Source organism: Chiloscyllium plagiosum, chromosome 29 (assembly GCF_004010195.1).
Source record: "Chiloscyllium plagiosum isolate BGI_BamShark_2017 chromosome 29, ASM401019v2, whole genome shotgun sequence".
Classification (NCBI taxonomy): Eukaryota; Metazoa; Chordata; class Chondrichthyes; order Orectolobiformes; family Hemiscylliidae; genus Chiloscyllium; species Chiloscyllium plagiosum.
Genome location: NC_057738.1, coordinates 24,911,419 through 24,930,482, shown reverse-complemented (window position 1 = coordinate 24,930,482; position 19,064 = coordinate 24,911,419). Strand labels below are relative to the sequence as shown.

General features: G+C 40.7%; 1 protein-coding gene across 4 annotated transcripts in view; it reads right to left on the bottom strand.

Moving 5' to 3' along the window:
* zdhhc11 (zinc finger DHHC-type containing 11) overlaps positions 1–19,064 on the bottom strand; it is a 103,039-nt gene that overhangs the window by 33,118 nt on the left and 50,857 nt on the right. For 3 of the 4 annotated variants that reach the window (XM_043719342.1, XM_043719340.1, XM_043719341.1), the window contains exons 3-4: positions 6,279–6,457; positions 3,087–3,188 (exon numbers count right to left, since the gene is read on the bottom strand). In XM_043719342.1, coding sequence (XP_043575277.1) covers positions 3,087–3,188; positions 6,279–6,457 — 281 coding nt within the window. The other variant, XM_043719343.1, reaches the window with a different exon arrangement.

Here is a 19,064-nt window from a genome sequence, read left to right as displayed (position 1 = left end):
ATGACATCCCTGTCCCACTTCTACTCTGGGATCCCGTATAACTCTCTACCCGTGACCTGCCACAAACACTGCTAAAGGGCCTGACACCCCCACACCAATGTCCACAACCTGACACCCTCTCTATACCTGGGGTACAATAATCTCTCTTCACACAGAACATGACAACCCTCTCCCTAATACCATTAGGAGTAGAACCCACTTCCTGCTTAAAACCAGCTTGCCTTTCTACCCACTGTATCTGATATCCCCCCCCGAATCAACTTTCCATACTGAATACTAGGACAATACTGGAAGACTCCCAACATTAGGCAAAGTTATTGTTGAATATGACATCAAGGTGTTGGTGGACAGAACCCACTATTAGTCGGTAAGTAGGGAGGTGATCATTGCAAAGGAGGAGATCTTGCAGTGAGGCAGCAAGTAAGAAGAGAATCTTGGAGCCCTTTGGAATTGGTGAGCCAATTGGTGAGCATCATCGGCAGTTCCTCACAGGTGAGGATGACTCTGTTCCAATCTCAGGGTGAGTGTAGGTGGCTGTACAGACCGATATGGCTACTGCAAGCTCTTGGGGCAGGTGGTGGTCGCAGGAAGGGGTGGGTGGAGCATTGGTGTGGCAGTGTGCTCCTTTCATTGTATTCACCAAGCTTTCATTTTCCATGATGGCCAGTCTCAAGATGCTCGATGCCTTCCTGGATGCACCCCCTCCAATTTGGATGGTCTTGGGCCAGTAATTCTCAGGTGTCTGTGGGAAAACCACACTTAGCCAGTGAGGCCTTGAGACTATCACTGACGTCCTTCCTCTGTCCACCATTGCTTCGAAGCTGGAAGTTTAGCACCTGCTTGGAGAGTGTTGTGTCAGTTGGTCATGAGGACATTCCCAGCCCATCGCAGCCGATCAAGGGTGATCAGTGCCTCGATGCTGGGGATGTTGGCCTGGTCAAGGACACCGGTGTTGGTATGTCTTTCTTCCCAGTGGATTTGCAGGAACTTGCGCAGGCAGCGTTGGTATTAGTAATATGGACTACAAATTTCTATAGCACATGAATTGTTGCAAGATTGAAACTGGAGGAACAGCTACGCAGTTTAGATGATGGGTACCGTCAATTAAAATTTGTTGCTCTTGCTTACATTTAAGATAAAATGAGAGCAACTGGGAACAAAGGTTCTGAGCTTGGAAAATATTGGACTGTTATTGCTGAGAGAAAGCAACTTTAATGAATTGTACAAAAGTGACGCAAAAGGAAACAATTTGTTATCCACCAAGACTCATGAAACACAGCTTGACCTGTAAATAAGCAGTTCACTGCTACCGTGGCAACTGCTACATACAAATTGGAATGTTCATATCTTTACCCTGGCCCTGTTATGCAGTTAACCATTAACTACATCTGGCTTTGAAGCAAAACAGCAATGCATGTAGCACCATTCCGAAACTATCCACAGTTAACAGCTGAAATATGACTCACAAATCTAATCAGTCATAAATAACTAGTGCCTGACCACATTGCAAGGAGACGTTTTCTCTTTAAACTACAGTTTACAAAAAAGGGATTTTTAAAATTTGTTTGTGCGATGTTGGCAGCACTGGTTAGGCCAACATTAATTTCCTATCCCTCATTGCCCTGGACAAGGTGGTGGTGAACTGCCTTCTTGAAACACTGCATTCCTTGCAGTGTAGGACCACCCAAAGTGATGTTAGGATTGGTTTTACTGGATTTTGATCCAGTGAATGTGACGGGGTTCGGAATATGGTCCCAAGTTAGGATCTGATTTGGCGAGCAGCAGAACTTGCAAGTGACAGTGTTCCCATGCATTGCTGACCTTGTCCTTGCAGGTGGTAGAGGTCACAGGTTTGAAAGGTGCTCCTTAAGTAACCTTGGTGTATTACTGCAGTGCATCTTGTAGTTTGTGCACACTGCTGCCACCAATAAGAGTTCTGAATGGAATATATGCTGACAAGTGGTGGATGTGATGCCAGTCAAGTGGGCTGCTTTGTACTGGATGGTGCCGAGCTTCTCAAGTGCTGTTGGAGCTACACTCCTCAGGCAAACAGAAGGTATTCCACAACAATCCTGATCTATGCCTTATAAATGGTAGGCAGAAGGTAAATGACTTGGCGTGGGTATCTTGACCTCTTCCTGCCCTTGTAGCCAAAGTGTTTATATGGTTAGTCCAGTTCGGCTTGGGTCAATGATAACCCTTCAGAATACTTGGGGAGTGGGGTTCAGCAATAGTAATGCCACCAAACCTCAAGGGGTGATTGTGAGATTATTTCTTAAAATGGACATTAAACAGACATTATATTATCATGGAGAAATGAAACATTTCATAAGTATAAAATTTGCTTTCTAGGGCCAGTAGTGATTATGCACTTTGCACACCATTAATAATGTAGTTCCATTTCATTCAACCAGGTGCAATCTCTTCAAGTATTTCTACAGTGAAAGTAATTACATAAAAAGGAAAGTTATCTTCAGTTCAGTAATTAATAATCAATGGTAGACTAGGTGGACTTTGGCAGTGCACCCTATGAATAAGTGTACAATCACTGACAGCAATAACTGGGTTTCTAATTTAGACTAGATTCTCTACCATGTAGAAACAGGCCGTTCGGCCCAACAAGTCCACACCGGCCCTCCGAAGAGTAACCCACCCACCTACTCCCTACTAATGTACCTATCACTATGGGCAATTTAGCATGGTCAATTCACCTGACCTGCACATCTTTGGATTCCGGGAGGAAACCAGAGCACGCAGAGGAAACCCATGCAGACACGGAGAATGTACAAACTCCACGCAGTCGCCTGAGGCTGGAATCTAACCCGGGTCCCTGGCACTACAAGGCAGCAGTGCTAACCACTGAGCCACTGTGCCACCCTAGACACATATAAACTTTATAAGTTGCTATCAGTTTCAGAACAGTAGTGACGGTGAATGCTAACAGTCATTCCAACCACAAAATCCAGGTCAATGAAAATGAAAGCACTTTGACTTGTAGCCATATTGATTTGCTGACTCCTTCAACTCGCTAGCTAAAGTTTTGTTGTAAATTGGAAGGGTTGTAAGTAAATTCTTGAATGCCATACCAGTAGTTTCGCCCTCCTACACAGTTGTTCAGCCACTTGCAATGATGATCAAAATCTGAAATGCACTTGTTACAAGTGCTGCAATGTTTGGCTTTCACTCCCCTGAAAAGAGAAAGCAAAAAGAAAGATTCATTCAGCACATGGCTGTGTGATATGTCCTTTACCAATGAGGGACAACATGACTGATTTTATGTTGGATCGGCGATTAAGGAGAAACTGTTTATTCAAGGAAATGAAGGTTTGGAATGATCTGCTTCTGGGGTTTTTAAAGGCAAAATAATGGATGCTATAATGGAAAAGCAATTTATCTTGCAATCTCCCACATTACAAATATACCTTGACTAAATGAAGAGCTGAAGGTTTCAAATTGAATCTACAAAGTGGATTACTATATGGGCTTCATAACTGGATGTCTTTCAATGAGAACAAACAAGTCTAAAATCAGATCCGATAGGAGATATTAACAATCACCAGGGGTTGAGATAAATAAATAGCAACTATGAGATCAGCCAAGCACAAAAGACAGAAGCTTAAAATAATCATTAAGGGAGGGTCTAGGAGAAGTTTATGGCAGAGGACAGGTCTAATAATGAGATGCCATTCTAGAAGTGGAAGCAAAATCTATAAATAGATTTTAAAAGATTACTGGTTTGAAAAAAAGGCAGAGCAATGGGAAGTTATGGATATTTAGAGAGCAAGCAATAGGTATAACATATGATCTTCCTCTGGACCATAAAATGTTCTGAAGTATTTGAGTTGCAGGCTAATAGGATAAGATTTAAGGGGCTGAATGCCCATGTTTCGGTACTGACTTTATGTAATGCACTGACTGAAATGCCAATCTCCAAAACGATACTAATTGCAAACCTTCAAGGCTGGTGACATCCTTCACAGGTTTTCAACTACATTTAAAGCTGATTTGTCACTGATGGTCACAGAACTCCCTATCTTGGGGAGTAGGGAGTAGAAGAAAATAAGTTATACTAGGCTTTTAATTCTGAATCACTCTCACTGGGTTGTGCTGCGAAGTACAGGTGCTGTTGAAGACAGACTCAAACAAAGCTGTGGTTTACTTAAAATTAATAACATGGAAGTAGATATTTTGGACAACTAATCTATGTTGATGTTTATGTTCCAAACAAGCATCTCTCCAACTTACTTCATCTAATTGGATTAACATACATTTTTATTCATTTTTCCTTCGCATTGGTTTCAAGATTTTTCTTAAACATATCAATACTAGTTGCTGCAACTACTCCTTATATTCTTTCACAGAAAGTGAGCATAGCTGGCTGACTCAGCATTTAATACCCGTCTCTAGTTCCCCCTTGAGAAGGTGGTGGCGAGCTACTTTGCTGAACCGCTGCAATCCATGTGGTGTAGGGAGACCCACAATGCCTTACGGAGGGAGTTCCAGGATTTTGAACCACCGACAATGAAGGTGACATATTTCTAAGTTCAGGATTGTGAGTGGCTTGGAGGGGAACTTCCAGATGGTGCTGTTCCCATGAATCTGCTGCCCTTGTGGTTGCACATTCCACATTCTAACCAGACACTCTGTCAAGGGGTTTCTTCTGAACTTCTGATTGGATTCATTAGTGATTATTTCATACTTATGCTTTCTAATTTTAGTTTGTTTACCATTGTAAACATGTTCTGAGGGCTGGCTTTTATGGACTCTGCCAGTGTATTTGATGATTGGCAGCTCATAAAATAAAGTGGGTGCTCTTTCCATGACCTTCCCATTCATTCTCAACCTGTCTCCCATACTACAGTGGGAGATGTCTACTGAGGCCCTTTAGCAGCCAATTAACATTGTAACCCATCACCCACCCTACAGCCTATGTGTTCCAAGGCGGGGTGTGGAGTGCACTGAATCATTAAAAGGCCTGATTGAGAGAAAGAGTATTGGGCAGTGATGGAAACACTGGCACAGCTCCTGTGCCCATGAACTCCAAGCCACTCACACTCACCTTTGCTCTGAGTTCTTTTGATGATCCTTGGCCTCTGATGGTACACCTCTGGCAGCTTCTACCATTCCTGCTGGTGCAGTTGCACAGCTGCTAATCTCTGGTAGGCCAGTAGCTCTCACAGGGTGGGATTTTGATTCCTGGGGTCCTTGGTTCCAGGGGAGGCCTGTCTCTATCTACTTAAAAATCTGTTCAGCCTTCCTGAAAGAAGACAATGTGCGGAGCTTGCTTGCTCTTCAACCAATGGACAAAATCTCTGTGGGCTGCATTAAATACCACCCACAGTGTTAGGAGAGTGCAGAAAATTAAAGAATATGTGTAATGGGAGAAAGCATTTGGACTTGCAGTAATGAAAAGGCTGACAGGTTGAAAGTAACTGGCAATAAAGTCAGAGGGAAGATGAAGCAAAGACAAAATAATTAGATGAGTTGGAAAGCAGAGCCTAAAACAGAAATGAAGCAGATTAATCAGTAACTTGTGTTGTTTGCTGTGTTGTGCTTATGAAAATAACATGATTCCAAATGTTGATGCAAAATAAAATCCACCTTGAAACATAGCAAAGGCAGACAGTATCAGCACAGTATCATGTGACCATAGGATATTGTCATGGGTGAGCCTGTTCTCTCCACATATTATGTTCACACATGTAAACATTCAAGGGCAATGGAGTTAATTCATAAAAGTATTTTTAAATAAATAAATGGCATAAATGGCACAGTTCCCCCAAACCCCATTCTTAGGCTAGCCCCTACTACTAAAGTCAACTCTTCAACTCCAATTACTCCCTTGAGTTAAGTTGAATGAAGATCAATGAAGATCACAGATAAGCCTCAGACTTCTCTTGTCCTTTTGGCTCACTAAGCAATGCATAGAGCACTCAGCTACTGCTGGGCCCTTCTGATTCTTAGTTTGCTTCACCCCGTGTGTGGAATTAATCCCTGTCCTCTTTTATTGTTTGACATGTAAAGTGCAGAGACTCAAGTACATTCTGTTATAATGTGGGTTTCGATAACACAAATCCACTGACGCTGTTTCCAAAACATGAACTTTAAAAACCTGTGTTGGCTGTAACGCGATTACATTGCCTACACTTTAAGTGCTGTTTCTAAAGCACAGATTTTCTATAATGCGGGGTTGCACAATTATCGCATTACATAAGATCTGACTGTAGAATTGAACGTGTGAGCTCATGAACCCTCTGTGTAACCAGGCTGATACATACACATCCACTTCACACAAGTAGCAGTGCTGATTCTGAATGACATGGGGATGCTTGGCTCGATCAAGAGTTGGCATGGGAGTGTTGTAGTTTTTTCTGGTACGCACACTGCTGTCTGCCGGATCAATGGAGACAGCAACCAGGTGGACAATGAAATGATACACAAACAACGTGCCAATTATCTGAAACCATTGATGTTAAGGGACAAAACTAGATTGAGGAACTGATGGAAATTTTTAAAGAAACAAGTTAATGCTTCTTACTTAAAGTCATACAGCACGAAACAGTAATCTGCGCCAACCAGACATCCCAATCTGGTCTTGTCCCATTTGCTGGCATTTGTACCATACCGCTCTAAATCCTTCCCATTCATGTACCCATCCAGATACCTTTTAAACATTGTAATTGTACCCACCTTCCACCACCAGCCTGGCTTGTTCCATACACACACCACTGTTTGTATGAAAATGTTACCCCTCAGGCCTTTTTAAAATCTTTCCTCTCTCCCTTTAAACCTATGCCCTCTAGTTTTGGACTCCCCTATCCTGGGGAAAAGGCCTTGGCTATTTACCCTATCCATTATCCCTCATGATTTTATAAACCTCTGTAAGGTCACCCCTCAGCCTCCACGCTTCAGGAAAATAAAGCCCAGGCTATTCAACCTCTCCCCATGTGTCAAATCCTTCAGTCCCAGCAACATCCTTGTAAATCTTTTCTGCACCCTCTCAAGTTTAACAGCATCCTTTCTATAGAAGGGTGACCAGAATTGATCTTTAGTTCAAGTCAATATACAGTAAGCAAGACCATTGAGTAATTAGTTCACTGGTTGAAGGGAAATGAGAGAGTGTGACAGGAAATCTGGTGCAATCCAACACTGAACAGCAACACCCGTTACCTTGTTGACCATTTTAACCCTGAGTACAGTGAAATTCACATTACTTGACACACACCAGAATCAAATAGAGTTGCTAATCAAAACTTGCATTAAATTGCAATTCATCGTAATAGTAGCAATTGAACAAAACATGCCTCAACGTACACTACATTGAGCCTCTCTGCTTTGGACTCTTTTTCATTACAAACATTGAAGGAAAAATCCTTCAAACTTTCAGCAAGTTCTTTGACCATCACCTCAGACTGGCAATATTGATACTTTATGTGTGACATCTGAGGTGGAGGAAATAAGTGAGATTCTGGTTTGTGGAATATTCTGGTGGATAGGGTGCCAAATGCCATGAATTCTATTGGGCAAAGCATCAAAACTCTATGCAACACAACATCTGATCTTTTCCTGTCGGTCCGTTTTGTATGTTCACACACAAATGAAAGTATTTGTATCTTTTTCACAATTAAGATCCTGCTCCAGCAAAATTCATGAAAAAGACACCTTGTTCATTATTCCCAATAGATTGTAGCAGCTATATTATAGCTCAGTCAGTTAGATCAGTCATAGTCAGAAAGTTACAGGTTCAACTCACAGCTCAGACTTGAGTACTGAAATCTAAATAAACAATACAGGACAGTACTGAAGGAATGCTGCACTGTCGGGGGTGCTTTTATTTTCAGTGCTAAGTTAAATCAAAGTACTGTCTGCCCTCTTTGGTGGTGAAAGATGCATGGCATTATATTGAAAAAAACTAGAGGAGTTACTCCTGGCAACACAAAAACAATTTGTTATCTACTCTTTGTCACATTGGTGTTTGTAGGAATTTGCTGTGCATAAATGAAGACCATAAAACCAGAAGAAGTAGGAACAGGAGTGGTCTACTCCACCATTCAACTAATCAAGAATCTATCTCAGTTTTAAATATACACAAAGACTCTGCCCCCACAGCTCTTTGTGGCAAGGAGTTCTAAAGACTCACAACCCTCTCAGAGAAGAAATTCTTGCTTATCTCAGTCTTAAATTGGAGCTCTTTTATCCTGAAACTATGCCCTCTATCCCTAGACTCTTCCATGAGGGGAAACATTCTCTCAGCGTTTTGTCTGTCAAACCCCTTCAGAATCCTACATGTTTCTATGATATCACCACTCATTCTTCTTAATTCCAATGAGTAGAGTTCAAATCTGTTTACCCTTTTCTCAATCCCCCCATTCCCAGGATTAACCGAGCAAACCTTCTCTGAATTGCCTCCAATGAAATAATATCTTTCTTTCAGTAAAGAGACCAAAGCTGCACATAGTATTCCAGGTGTGGTCTCATCATTACCTTATACAGACTTCCCTACTTGTATTTTCCAACTCCCTTGAAATAATGGCGAACATTCCATTAGCCTTCCTGATTACCTGCAGCACCCCTGTGCTAGCCTCCTGTGTTTCATGTACAAGAACCCCAAGTCCTTTTATGAGGCACTTTTCGCAACTTTTCTCCATTTAAATAATATTGTTCTTATGTTTTGCTTCCAATATTTTCCCATATTATATTCCAATTGTTAACCTTCTTGCCCGGTTATTTAACCTATCAGTATTTCTGTGAACTGTTTGTAGCCCTCTTGCAACCTTCCTTTCCACTTCTGGGTGGCACGGTAGCATAGTGGTTAGGACTACTGCCTCACAGCGCCAGAGACCCAGGTTTAATTCCCACCTCAGGCGACTGACTGTGTGGAGTTTGCACATTCTCCCCGTGTCAGTGTGGGTTTCCTCTGGATGCTCCGGTTTCCTCCCACAGTCCAAAAATGTGCAGGTTAGGTGAATTGACCATGCTAAATTGCCTGTAGTGTTAGGTGTAGGGGAATGGGTCTGGGTGGGTTGCGGGTTGGTGTGGACTTGTTGGGCTGAAGGGCCTGTTTCTACACTGTGAGTAATCTAATCTAATCTATATTTGTGTCGTCTCTAACTTTGGTTGTAGTATATTTGCTTCTTTCCTCCAAGTCGTTTGTATATATTGGAAACAGTTGTGATCACAGCAGACAGCTCTGTGGAACCGCACTGATCATGAGTTGCCAGCCTGAAAAAGAACCTGTTACCCCCTGTTTCCTGCTCATTTATCAAGTCTCTATCTGTGCCAAAATACCAGCTCCAATACTCTTAACATATAATCAAAAAACTGAAAGAACTGCGGACGCTGTAAATCAGAGACAAAAATAGAAATTGCTGGAAAAAGCTTGGCAGGTCAGGCAGCACCTGTGGAGAGAAATCAGAGTTAATATTTAGGGTCGCGTGATCCTTCTTCAGACCTCAGTTCTGAGGAAGGATCACTCGACCTGAAACGTTAACTCTGATTTCTCTCCACAGATGCTGCCAGACTTGCTAAACATTTTCAGCAATTTTTATTTTTGTATCTTATAATCTAACCTTTTGAGTGGTACCTTGTCAAATGCTTTCTGGAAGTCCAAATACAAAACATCTACTGGTTCCCCATATCACTCTAGTAAGGCTTCCTTAAAAGCTCTAATAAGTTTGTTGGACACCATTTCCCTTTCATGAAACCAGACTGACGCTGCTTGATTAGATTATGATTTTCCAAAAATGCTTCTATTACTTCCTTAATAATTGATCCCAATATTTTTCAAACAATAGGTACCGGGCTAATCAGCCTATAGTTAGCTGTTTTTTGCCTCCCTTTCTTTTTGAATAGGACTGTCACTTTGGGAGGATTTTACTCCTTTGGCAGAGTCCAATGTTTGTTTGGAAAATTACAACCAATGGAACCATTATCTCTGTAACTTCTTTTTGAATCCTAGGATATAAACCATCAGGGTCAGTTGACATATTTGCCTTTAGCCCCATTAGTTTATCATCACTTTTCTATTGATGTTGATGGCAATTAATTCATTCCCCCCCCCCCCCCCCCCCCATTATTCTTTGGTATTAATGGGATGTTTGAAGTATCTTCCACCATAAAGATTAATGCAAAATATCTGTTCTACTCCTCTGCCATTTCCTTGTTACCCATAAACATCTCCCCAGATTAATTTTCTAAGGGACCTATGTTAACTTTGACTCTCTCTTCCTTTTTATACATTAAAAGAAGGATTTATTGTTAGCTTTTATATTCCTCACTAGTTTGCCTTCATAGTTTATTTTCTCTTACTTTATTATCTTTTTAGATCTCCTTTGTTGGATTCTGAATTTATCCCATTCTTCTGGGGGAATCACTGACTTTTGCCTCCTTATATACTTTCTCTTTCAATTTAATACTCTCCATAATTTTATCAATTAGCCATGATTTGTTTACCCCTTGCTTAGAATCTTTCCTCTTAGTATGACACAGCGGCGAACCCTTCTGCTCATTCAACCAAACACCCAGAAAATGTTCACCTCATCTCATAAGCTATTAAAGTATGAGTGACAGAGAATTCTCAAATTCCACAATTTAAAGAAAAATACTATCAATTTATTCCTTAACTCTAAAAGTGAACATTAAACAACAACTATTCATAACTCTAAGCTCCCCTTTCTCTTAACTGCTTCTTATCTGCCTCCAGCTCTATAACAATATACTGTTCCAATAAAAAACCTGTATTAAAATTACAACAACTTAATTTCAAAACCATACAGCAGCTGTCATCTCCAATGGGTGTCCTTCTTCTTTCGACTAAAGATTTCCCTGGGTCGTCTTCTGATTTTACTGTAAAGATGTTCCATATGAGAACGATATTTTTGATTGAGAATGTTTTGAATGGCAGTCTCTTTTGTTGGAAGTTTACTCTCTGTCTGACTTTCAAAATACCTGTTTTTTATACACCCAACATCGGATCGTCTCATTGGCTCAATATTGGCAAAAACAATAAATTCAAACTCAATTGGGTTTTAGTATCCTCGGACATAATTTAAACTGATTGATTCAATTTGAATTGTTGTCAAAACAACAACCAACTCAGGTATCTATTTCACAGCCAAATTTTACATATTTTCAATTTTCCAGTGCACTCTAAGACTGCTAGCTAGTCATATAACTGGTGCTTGTAAGCTCTCTGTGCAAAACAGCATTCACTCTCTCTGTGCAAAACAGCATTCAGTACATGCCTTCAATTTCATAACACTCATTACTGGGATATATTTTTGCTGAGATCATGAGTTATTTCTTATTATGTTTGCCTCTGCTTGATTACTATCTTTCTTGCTAATCCATCTGCTCAGTCCACTCAGCTAACTCTACCCTGATTTAATTGCAATTCCTTCTTTTCAAGTTAAACACAATTGTTGCTCTCCCAAGTTTCTCACTTTTGAACTGAATATTAAATTCTATGGTGTTATGATCACTATTTCTTAGAGGGTTTCTTTTTTTAATGAGGTAATTTATTAAAACTGCCTCATTACCCATTACCAGATCTAAGATTGTCTACTTTATGGTTGGCTCCATGATACATTGCTCCTTGAAACTATTCCTAAAGCACCCTATGAATTTGTTGTTATTGCTACCTTTTCCAACTTGATTAAGTTCAAGTTGATAAATCTTGATTTGATTAAAGAAACTCATAAGTATTGCTCTATTCTTTTTAAATGCTCCTATTATTTGTTGGCTTATACCCTTTCCTACAGTGTGGCTACTGTTTAGGGGTATATATACTACTCCTACCAATACCTTCTTTCCCTTGCTATTTTCAACCTCGACCCAAATGCCCTCTACATCATCCAAGCCGAGATAATTTCTCACAACTGTCTTCATCTCTGATTAATATCTTTTCCTTCCTTCCTGTCTTTCCAAAAGGTCAAATATTCTTTTTCCAATTTTGATATCCAAGTAATCATGTTTCCATAATGGTGATGAGATTACACCCATTTTTCCCAACTTGTGTCATCAGCTCAATACCTTATTCCAAATGCTTCTTGCATTAAGATACAAAGCCTTTAGACTTGCCTTTCTATGGTTTTTAATCTATGTCTATGGCCCATGGCCCTAGTTGCCTCTCAACTTTGATTACCTGCCTACCACATTTGCATGTTACAGTTCTTTTTACTGTCCTGGATTCTCTTTTCCTTGTCACTCTGCTTAGGTTCCCTTCTCCTTTCCGTTCTCATTTAAACTCACCCCAACTGCACTCGCAAATACACACGTTTGGACCTCAGTCCCATGGCTACCTAGGTGTAGTCAACCTCCCTCCAGAACCAGTCCCAGTGTCCCAGAAAGCTGAAACACCCCCTTGCACCAGCTTTCCAGAAACCCTCTAAGAAGTAGTGATCATAACACCATAGAATTTAATATTCAGTTCAAAAGTGAGAAACTTGGGAGAGCAACAACTGTATTCATCTACAATGGAAAAGTTGTTGGATTTTATAATCAAAGATAGGGTGACTGATCACCTTGGAAAAATTCAGTTAATCAGCAAGAGCCAATGTAGAGTCATGAAGTGTAGGTCATGTCTTACAAACCTCAGAGTTTTTTGAAGACATGACAAAGGTGATGGCAGAGATAAGTTAAAGCATGTTGTTTCTATGGACTTGCAGAAAGCTTGGATAAAGTCCCACATTACTGTTAGCTCAGGAGGAAGCCCATGGAATTGAGGGGAAATTACTCACATGGACAGGAAATTGGTTGAGTGTCAGGAAGCACAGTTGGAACAACAGGTAAGTACTTAAATTGTCAGGAACATGACCAGTGGTGTCCCACAGGGATCTGTATTTGTGCCTCAATTATTCATAATATTCATTAATGACTTGGGTAGTGGCACAAAAAGTCAAATATCTAAATTTTATGACAAGACAAAATTGGCAGCACTGTGGACAGTCAATGATTAGACAATAGTTGAGGAAAGCATACAATTACAACAGGATATTGATAGATTAGGTGAATGGACAAAGCTGTGGAGATGGATTTTACGATAAGCAAGAGTGTGGTTATCCATTTTGGACTGAAAAAGGATAGATTAAGGTATTTTTTTAAAAAGTACAAAATTAAATTCAGTGGCAGTCCAACAAGATTTGTGGGTTCAGAGCATAACTCCTTAAAATACCACAAACTGGTACAGAAAACTTTCAAGAAGGCTAATGGAATGCTGGCCTTCATATCTAAAGGGATGGAGTATAGGGACACATATGCAATGCTGCAGCTATACAAATATCTAGTCAGACCCCACTTAGGGTATTGTATGCGGTTCTGGGCACCACACCTTAGGAATGATGTTTTGGCCCTGGAGGGAGCTCAACACAGCTTTACAAGGATGATACGCAAACTTCAGTGGTTATGAAGAGAGATTAGACAAATTAGGATAATATTCTCCAGAATTTAGACTGTTAAGGGTAATCTAATCAAGTTTTTCAGGATATTAACAGGGAAGACAGGGCAGATAAAGATAAACTATTTCCACTGGTTGAAGATTCTATTATTATTAGGGCCAGGCCATTCAGGAGAGATGTTAGAGAGTATTCCTACATGCAAAGCATAGTAGAGGTTTGAAACTCTCCTTCTCAAATGGCAGTCAATGCTAATTCAATTGTTAAATTTAAATCTGAGGTAGATAAACTTTTATTAAGTGAAGTTATCAAGGGATATGGGTCCAAGGCAGGGAGACAGCGTTAGACCACAGGTCAGCCATGATCTTATTGAATGGCAGAGCAGGCTTGAGGGGCTGAATGCCCTACTCCTGTTCCTATGTTCCTATCTGATCTATCCTGCTATTTCTACTCGAATTAGTCTATGGCATTGGTAGTAATCCTGAGACCAATACCTTTCAACTAACTCCCTGGCTCCTTAGATTCAGTTTTTTGGAACTCGTGCCTTTTTTTCAACCTATGTCATTGGCACTATTGTGTACCATGACCACGAGCTTATCACGCTCCTCATCCAGAATGTCTTGGAATCACTCTGACATATCCTTGACCCTAGGACCAGGGGGGTAGCACACCTGGTTGCCTCACTACATATATTGCACTTCTAAAATGCATGGGCATGCTTTGAGATCTCCCAAGATGAGGAAAGATGCTACAAGTACTATCTTTAATAAATTTTCATTTAATAATGAAGTTGCTTGACTTCATTTTCCATTGGTGCCAGAGACTACCTTGACCTCATTGTTGCAGGCTGACAAAGAACAGTAACAGCTTCTAACACTTAGGTAAACTAAGTTCAATTTACAGAGGGCTTGACATAGATACTTAGTTTTTAAATCATCTTTCTTTCATAATTGCACTTACGTTTGGTGAGTGGTTGAGGTTGCAGCATTTGAAACTTTATATACTGCTGGTTACCACGGGAACATTTTCCCTTTGACCTCACTATTATTAGTTCCACAGTAAACATTTTCACTAGAGGACAATGGAGTTCCAAAACCCAATCTATTTAACCAGAAGATAGATCTGTTGTTTATTCAGCACATTCCTCACACTTTAACTCCTTCCTACGTTAATCCATTTTGGTCCATATTAAACAGTTGTCAACTATATGATAAGAGTCAGCTATTACTTAGTCGTGATACTCACACCTTTCTATCAGAAGGTAATGGGTTCAATTCCCACTTGAGGTACTTGAGCCCATGCCCTAGACTGACATGCCGATACAATGTTGAAAGACATTGTCTCTCAGATGACAATATTAAACTGAATCCTCATTTCCTCTCGAATTGCGAATACAAGATCTCATGGTTTTATTTCAAAGGTGACTGGGGGAGTTTATCTGATATCCTGGCCATGATTTATCCCTCAAGCAAACATAAAAAATCATATTAGATTACTTACAGTGTGGAAACAGGCCCTTCGGCCCAACAAGTCCACACCGATCCGCTGAAGCGCACCCACCCAGACCCATTCCCCTACATTTACCCCTGCACCTAACACTACGGGCAATTTAGCATAGCCAATTCACCTGACCTGCACATTTTTCGACTGTGGGAGGAAACCGGAGCACCCGGAGGAAACCCACGCAGACACGGGGAGAACGTGCAAACTCCACACAGTCAGTCGCCTGAGGCGGGAATTGAACCCGGGTCTCTGGCGCTGTGAGGCAGCAGTGCTAACCACTGTGCCACCGTGCCACCCACATTAATCCATTACCATATTATTGTTTGTGGGACCATGCTGTGTACAAATTGGCTGCTGTTTTACCAACATTATAGTAGTTATTGTTGTGTTACCATTGTCTTACCAGAACATAGGGCCTGCTCTCTTATCAGAGAGAAGTGACAGGTGGTGATTTAATCTGAGGGCCACCAGACCTCAGGTGAGGGAAGAGGCTGAGAAGGAAAGTCCTTCATGGTAACTTCAAACTGGTAATGGGAATTGAACCCACACTGTTGGCATCATGCTACTCTGTTAACTGACAATCCAGCCAACTGAGCTAAACCAATTCCCATTACAGTAGTAGCTGCATTTTAAAAAAATACTTAATTGACTGTGATTGGCTGAAACTATTCCAGAACAGAAAGCACAGGAAACCAGACAAACTGTGCACAAATAGTGATTCCTTTAAGATGTGCACATCTTAAAATTGTGGTACCTGCAGATACAGAGGGTCAAAGACTGATGATGAATGCAAATCAAAACCTTGCCTCAGCATCTAAAGTCCTGGCCTACCTCCTTCAAACCTCCTGGATTTCAGAGAAGATAAAGTCCTTCTCATTGAATATGGGATCAAGGTTTCAGAGGATATGAAAAAACCTCCGTAAACCATTGACCCATTATTTGCCACAGATCTGAGGACTACTGCCACCTATCGGTTCTCTCTGCACCTACAGAGTCTGTATGCTCACTTTAACTTGCACAGTTCCAATGGGAATCTATTTTGGTATTCTATCCCTTTGCTGCCATAGGTATTGGCACGAGAATCTTATCATGGCATGAAAATTCAAACAGGATTGATTTACATTTCTCATTGCTTTCCAGCCCACCAGAGGATTACTAGGAAATTAGAAAGGAAAGGACCTTTTCTCTGGAGGCTGCTGCCTTTGAAGACATTTGCGTTTCAGGTATCTCCCCTGAGCTGATGTACATCTTTTTTCTTGAATTTTCTGCTCTCACCTTTGCTTTAATTGAACTGCTTGTGACATTTTGTGAGTGAATTGTCCACTCCTACAAGGTGGTTTTGAGCCCTGTTTCAAGCACTGTCGCATCTGAGAGTGGGAGGCAGCTTGATGTAAAGGTGAAGGAGAAAGGAATAAAGAGTTGGCATAAGCACATTACAATGAATAGTTTGGTTTCAGTGTTGTAATCTCTGTGTGAAATATCTTCAAAAAACCTGACCTTTTGAAGCATCTTTAGTGTATTTGAATGGTATGAGACTTGAAAAGATAACTGAAAACTACCTGTTTCATTTAATATAGCTTCACTCTCTCTATATCAATGTTCCACCATCACATGACTATCAGTGAGTCATGCTAGCTCATGAAGCGTCTTGTTAAATGTTCAAATGAAACCTTCTGTTATGTTTTCTGGGAAACAACATACAAATCATATTATCCTCACAATTTCCTTCCTGCAATGTTTATAAACATTATTTTCATACAGACAACTTAGGAAAAAGTGATTGGTTGCTTCACGCCTCTATCGGATTTTGTAAAGATCTGCTCATTACCCAGATTGCTACAATAAATATTAAAAATACTTAACATGGCTAGGATTCAGAATGCACTGTCTGTCAGAGTGCTCAGAAAAGATACTGTCGCAACATCTATGGGTAAGTGGACCTAAATGTATTATATTGCAAGAGCTGAGTAGTCTTCAACTGTGCTGTACTATTCTACCACTCAAAGACAAAGGCAGAAATGACATTTACCTGGTGTGCGATATTATATTTTGAGACAAAAGACGTTGGTCTGGTCTTTTGTATAAGATTATAAAAAATTCATGTTGTGACTTTTCAATGCATGCAATGCCACAGCCAACATTTTGCAAAGAATGACCTTGTCATTTTGAGGGATCATTCCAACATCACTGCAGTAATTAACAGCGCTGCAATATCCAGGCATGTTTCCAATCATATTATACAGTCTCCAAATAAAGATGGTGATCACTGAAGATGGTCACACTTTGAAGTATTATATATTGGCAGAGCCTTAGCCGCAAATACAAAATGTAGAGGGCAAATGACAATTTTATAAACTTTCTAGATGACTGAATCATTAGTGAGGTAACTGGGAGCTTTAATATTGGTAATATTGATGGTATCACTGCCGGGAATGCATTTTCCAAATTTTCATTTAAGATTTTTTAAAAATTCATTTTCATGGCTTCACTGACAAAGGCCAATATTTATTGTGCATCCTAGTTGGCCTGAGGTGATGGCTGCCTTTTTGAATAGATGTTGGAGTGGCTTCAGGCTGAAGAAATCTGTATCCATTTGCAGCAAGAATTGGACACCATTCTGGCTTGTATTGATAAGTGGCTAGTGACATTCACGGTACACAAGTGCTAAGCAATGACCATTGCAACAAGACAGAATTGAACAATTGCTTCAATGTCTTCATCATTGCTGAATTCTCCATAATCAATATCCTGGAGGGTTACCACTGACTGGAAACTGAACATTAAAATAAATAGTGTGGCTACAAGAGCAAGTTGGACCCTAGGAATTCTACAATGACGAGCTCACCTCTTGATTCTTCAAAGCTTGTCCATCATCTACAAGGCACAAGTCAGGAGTGTGATAGAATGCTCTCCACTTTACTGGATGAGTGTATTCCAAAAACACTCAGAATTGAGTGAAACTACCCAGAATAAAGTAGCCTGTTTGATCAGTGCCCCATCCTTCAACTTCAGCTTTCACCTCTGCCATCACAGACACACAGTGACAGCAGTGTATGCCATAAAGAAGATACACCATATCAACTCACCAAGGCTTCTCAGACAGCACCTTCCAAACTTGCAACCTTCATAACCTGGCGGGATAAAGGGCGCAGGCACATGGGAATGTCACCTCTTACAAGTTCCTCTCCCAAATATATACTATCCTGAATTGAAACTATATTGTCATTCCGTCATTGTAGCTGAAATTCTCTTCCTAACAGCACCCCAGGTGTACCTGGAACAGATGGACTGCAGTGGTTCAAGAAGGCAGCTCACTATTACCTTCTCAAAGGCAGTTAGGGATGGGCAGCAAAAACTGGGTAATTCCCAGACCTCACTAAATAGTTTCCAAATTACAAACAAAGGGTTTGCTAGTTCAAGCCATAAAAAGTCCTATCATTGCTCACACAAAGGGAGTCTGCCCTCCTGAAGGGGATTGGTACCGCCCTGGCTCTTAGGATGTGAACACTGCTGAGAAGGCTATCATTTGTTACCTGATGCTCTTCAGAAGGTGGTGGTAGGCCATATTCCTGAAACTGCATGTGTCCTCACTACGTCCATACTGCTGATAGGGAGGAAGTTACAGGATTCTGACCCAGTGGGAATGACAGGTCCATTTGAGCACTGCCTGACAAGCTAGTTCCTCAAAGGTCATTCACGCAAGAAATGATCATGATCCAGTTGGTGACAGACATAAACAGGAACACAATTTACACAATGTCCTGATTAATTAGTGTGACCTTGATTTTTCACACTAAATAATATCATTCAATACCAAGTTGTCCAAATGTAAAATCACAGGTTTTGTAAACCATTCACTTCTGTTGTGACTCAGGGTTATAATCACCACAAGTGGAAACTTTTGCTAGTCTGTGGGCCTGGTTGTGAATCATTCACAAGGTTGGACTTTCCATCTGTGCATGAACCATGTGGGCTACATTTCAAATTATTCTCTTCTGCTCATCAACTGTACAATCAGCTCCACTCAGATTATCTTTACCGACTCTGGTTGGATACATCTCAGAAGAGGTTATTGTGGGCTCAGGCCCCATCTACACAATCCTTGTACTTCCATCATTGGTCATCCTATGCTCAAAAATACATCACCTACCCTCAACAGGGGCAGCATGG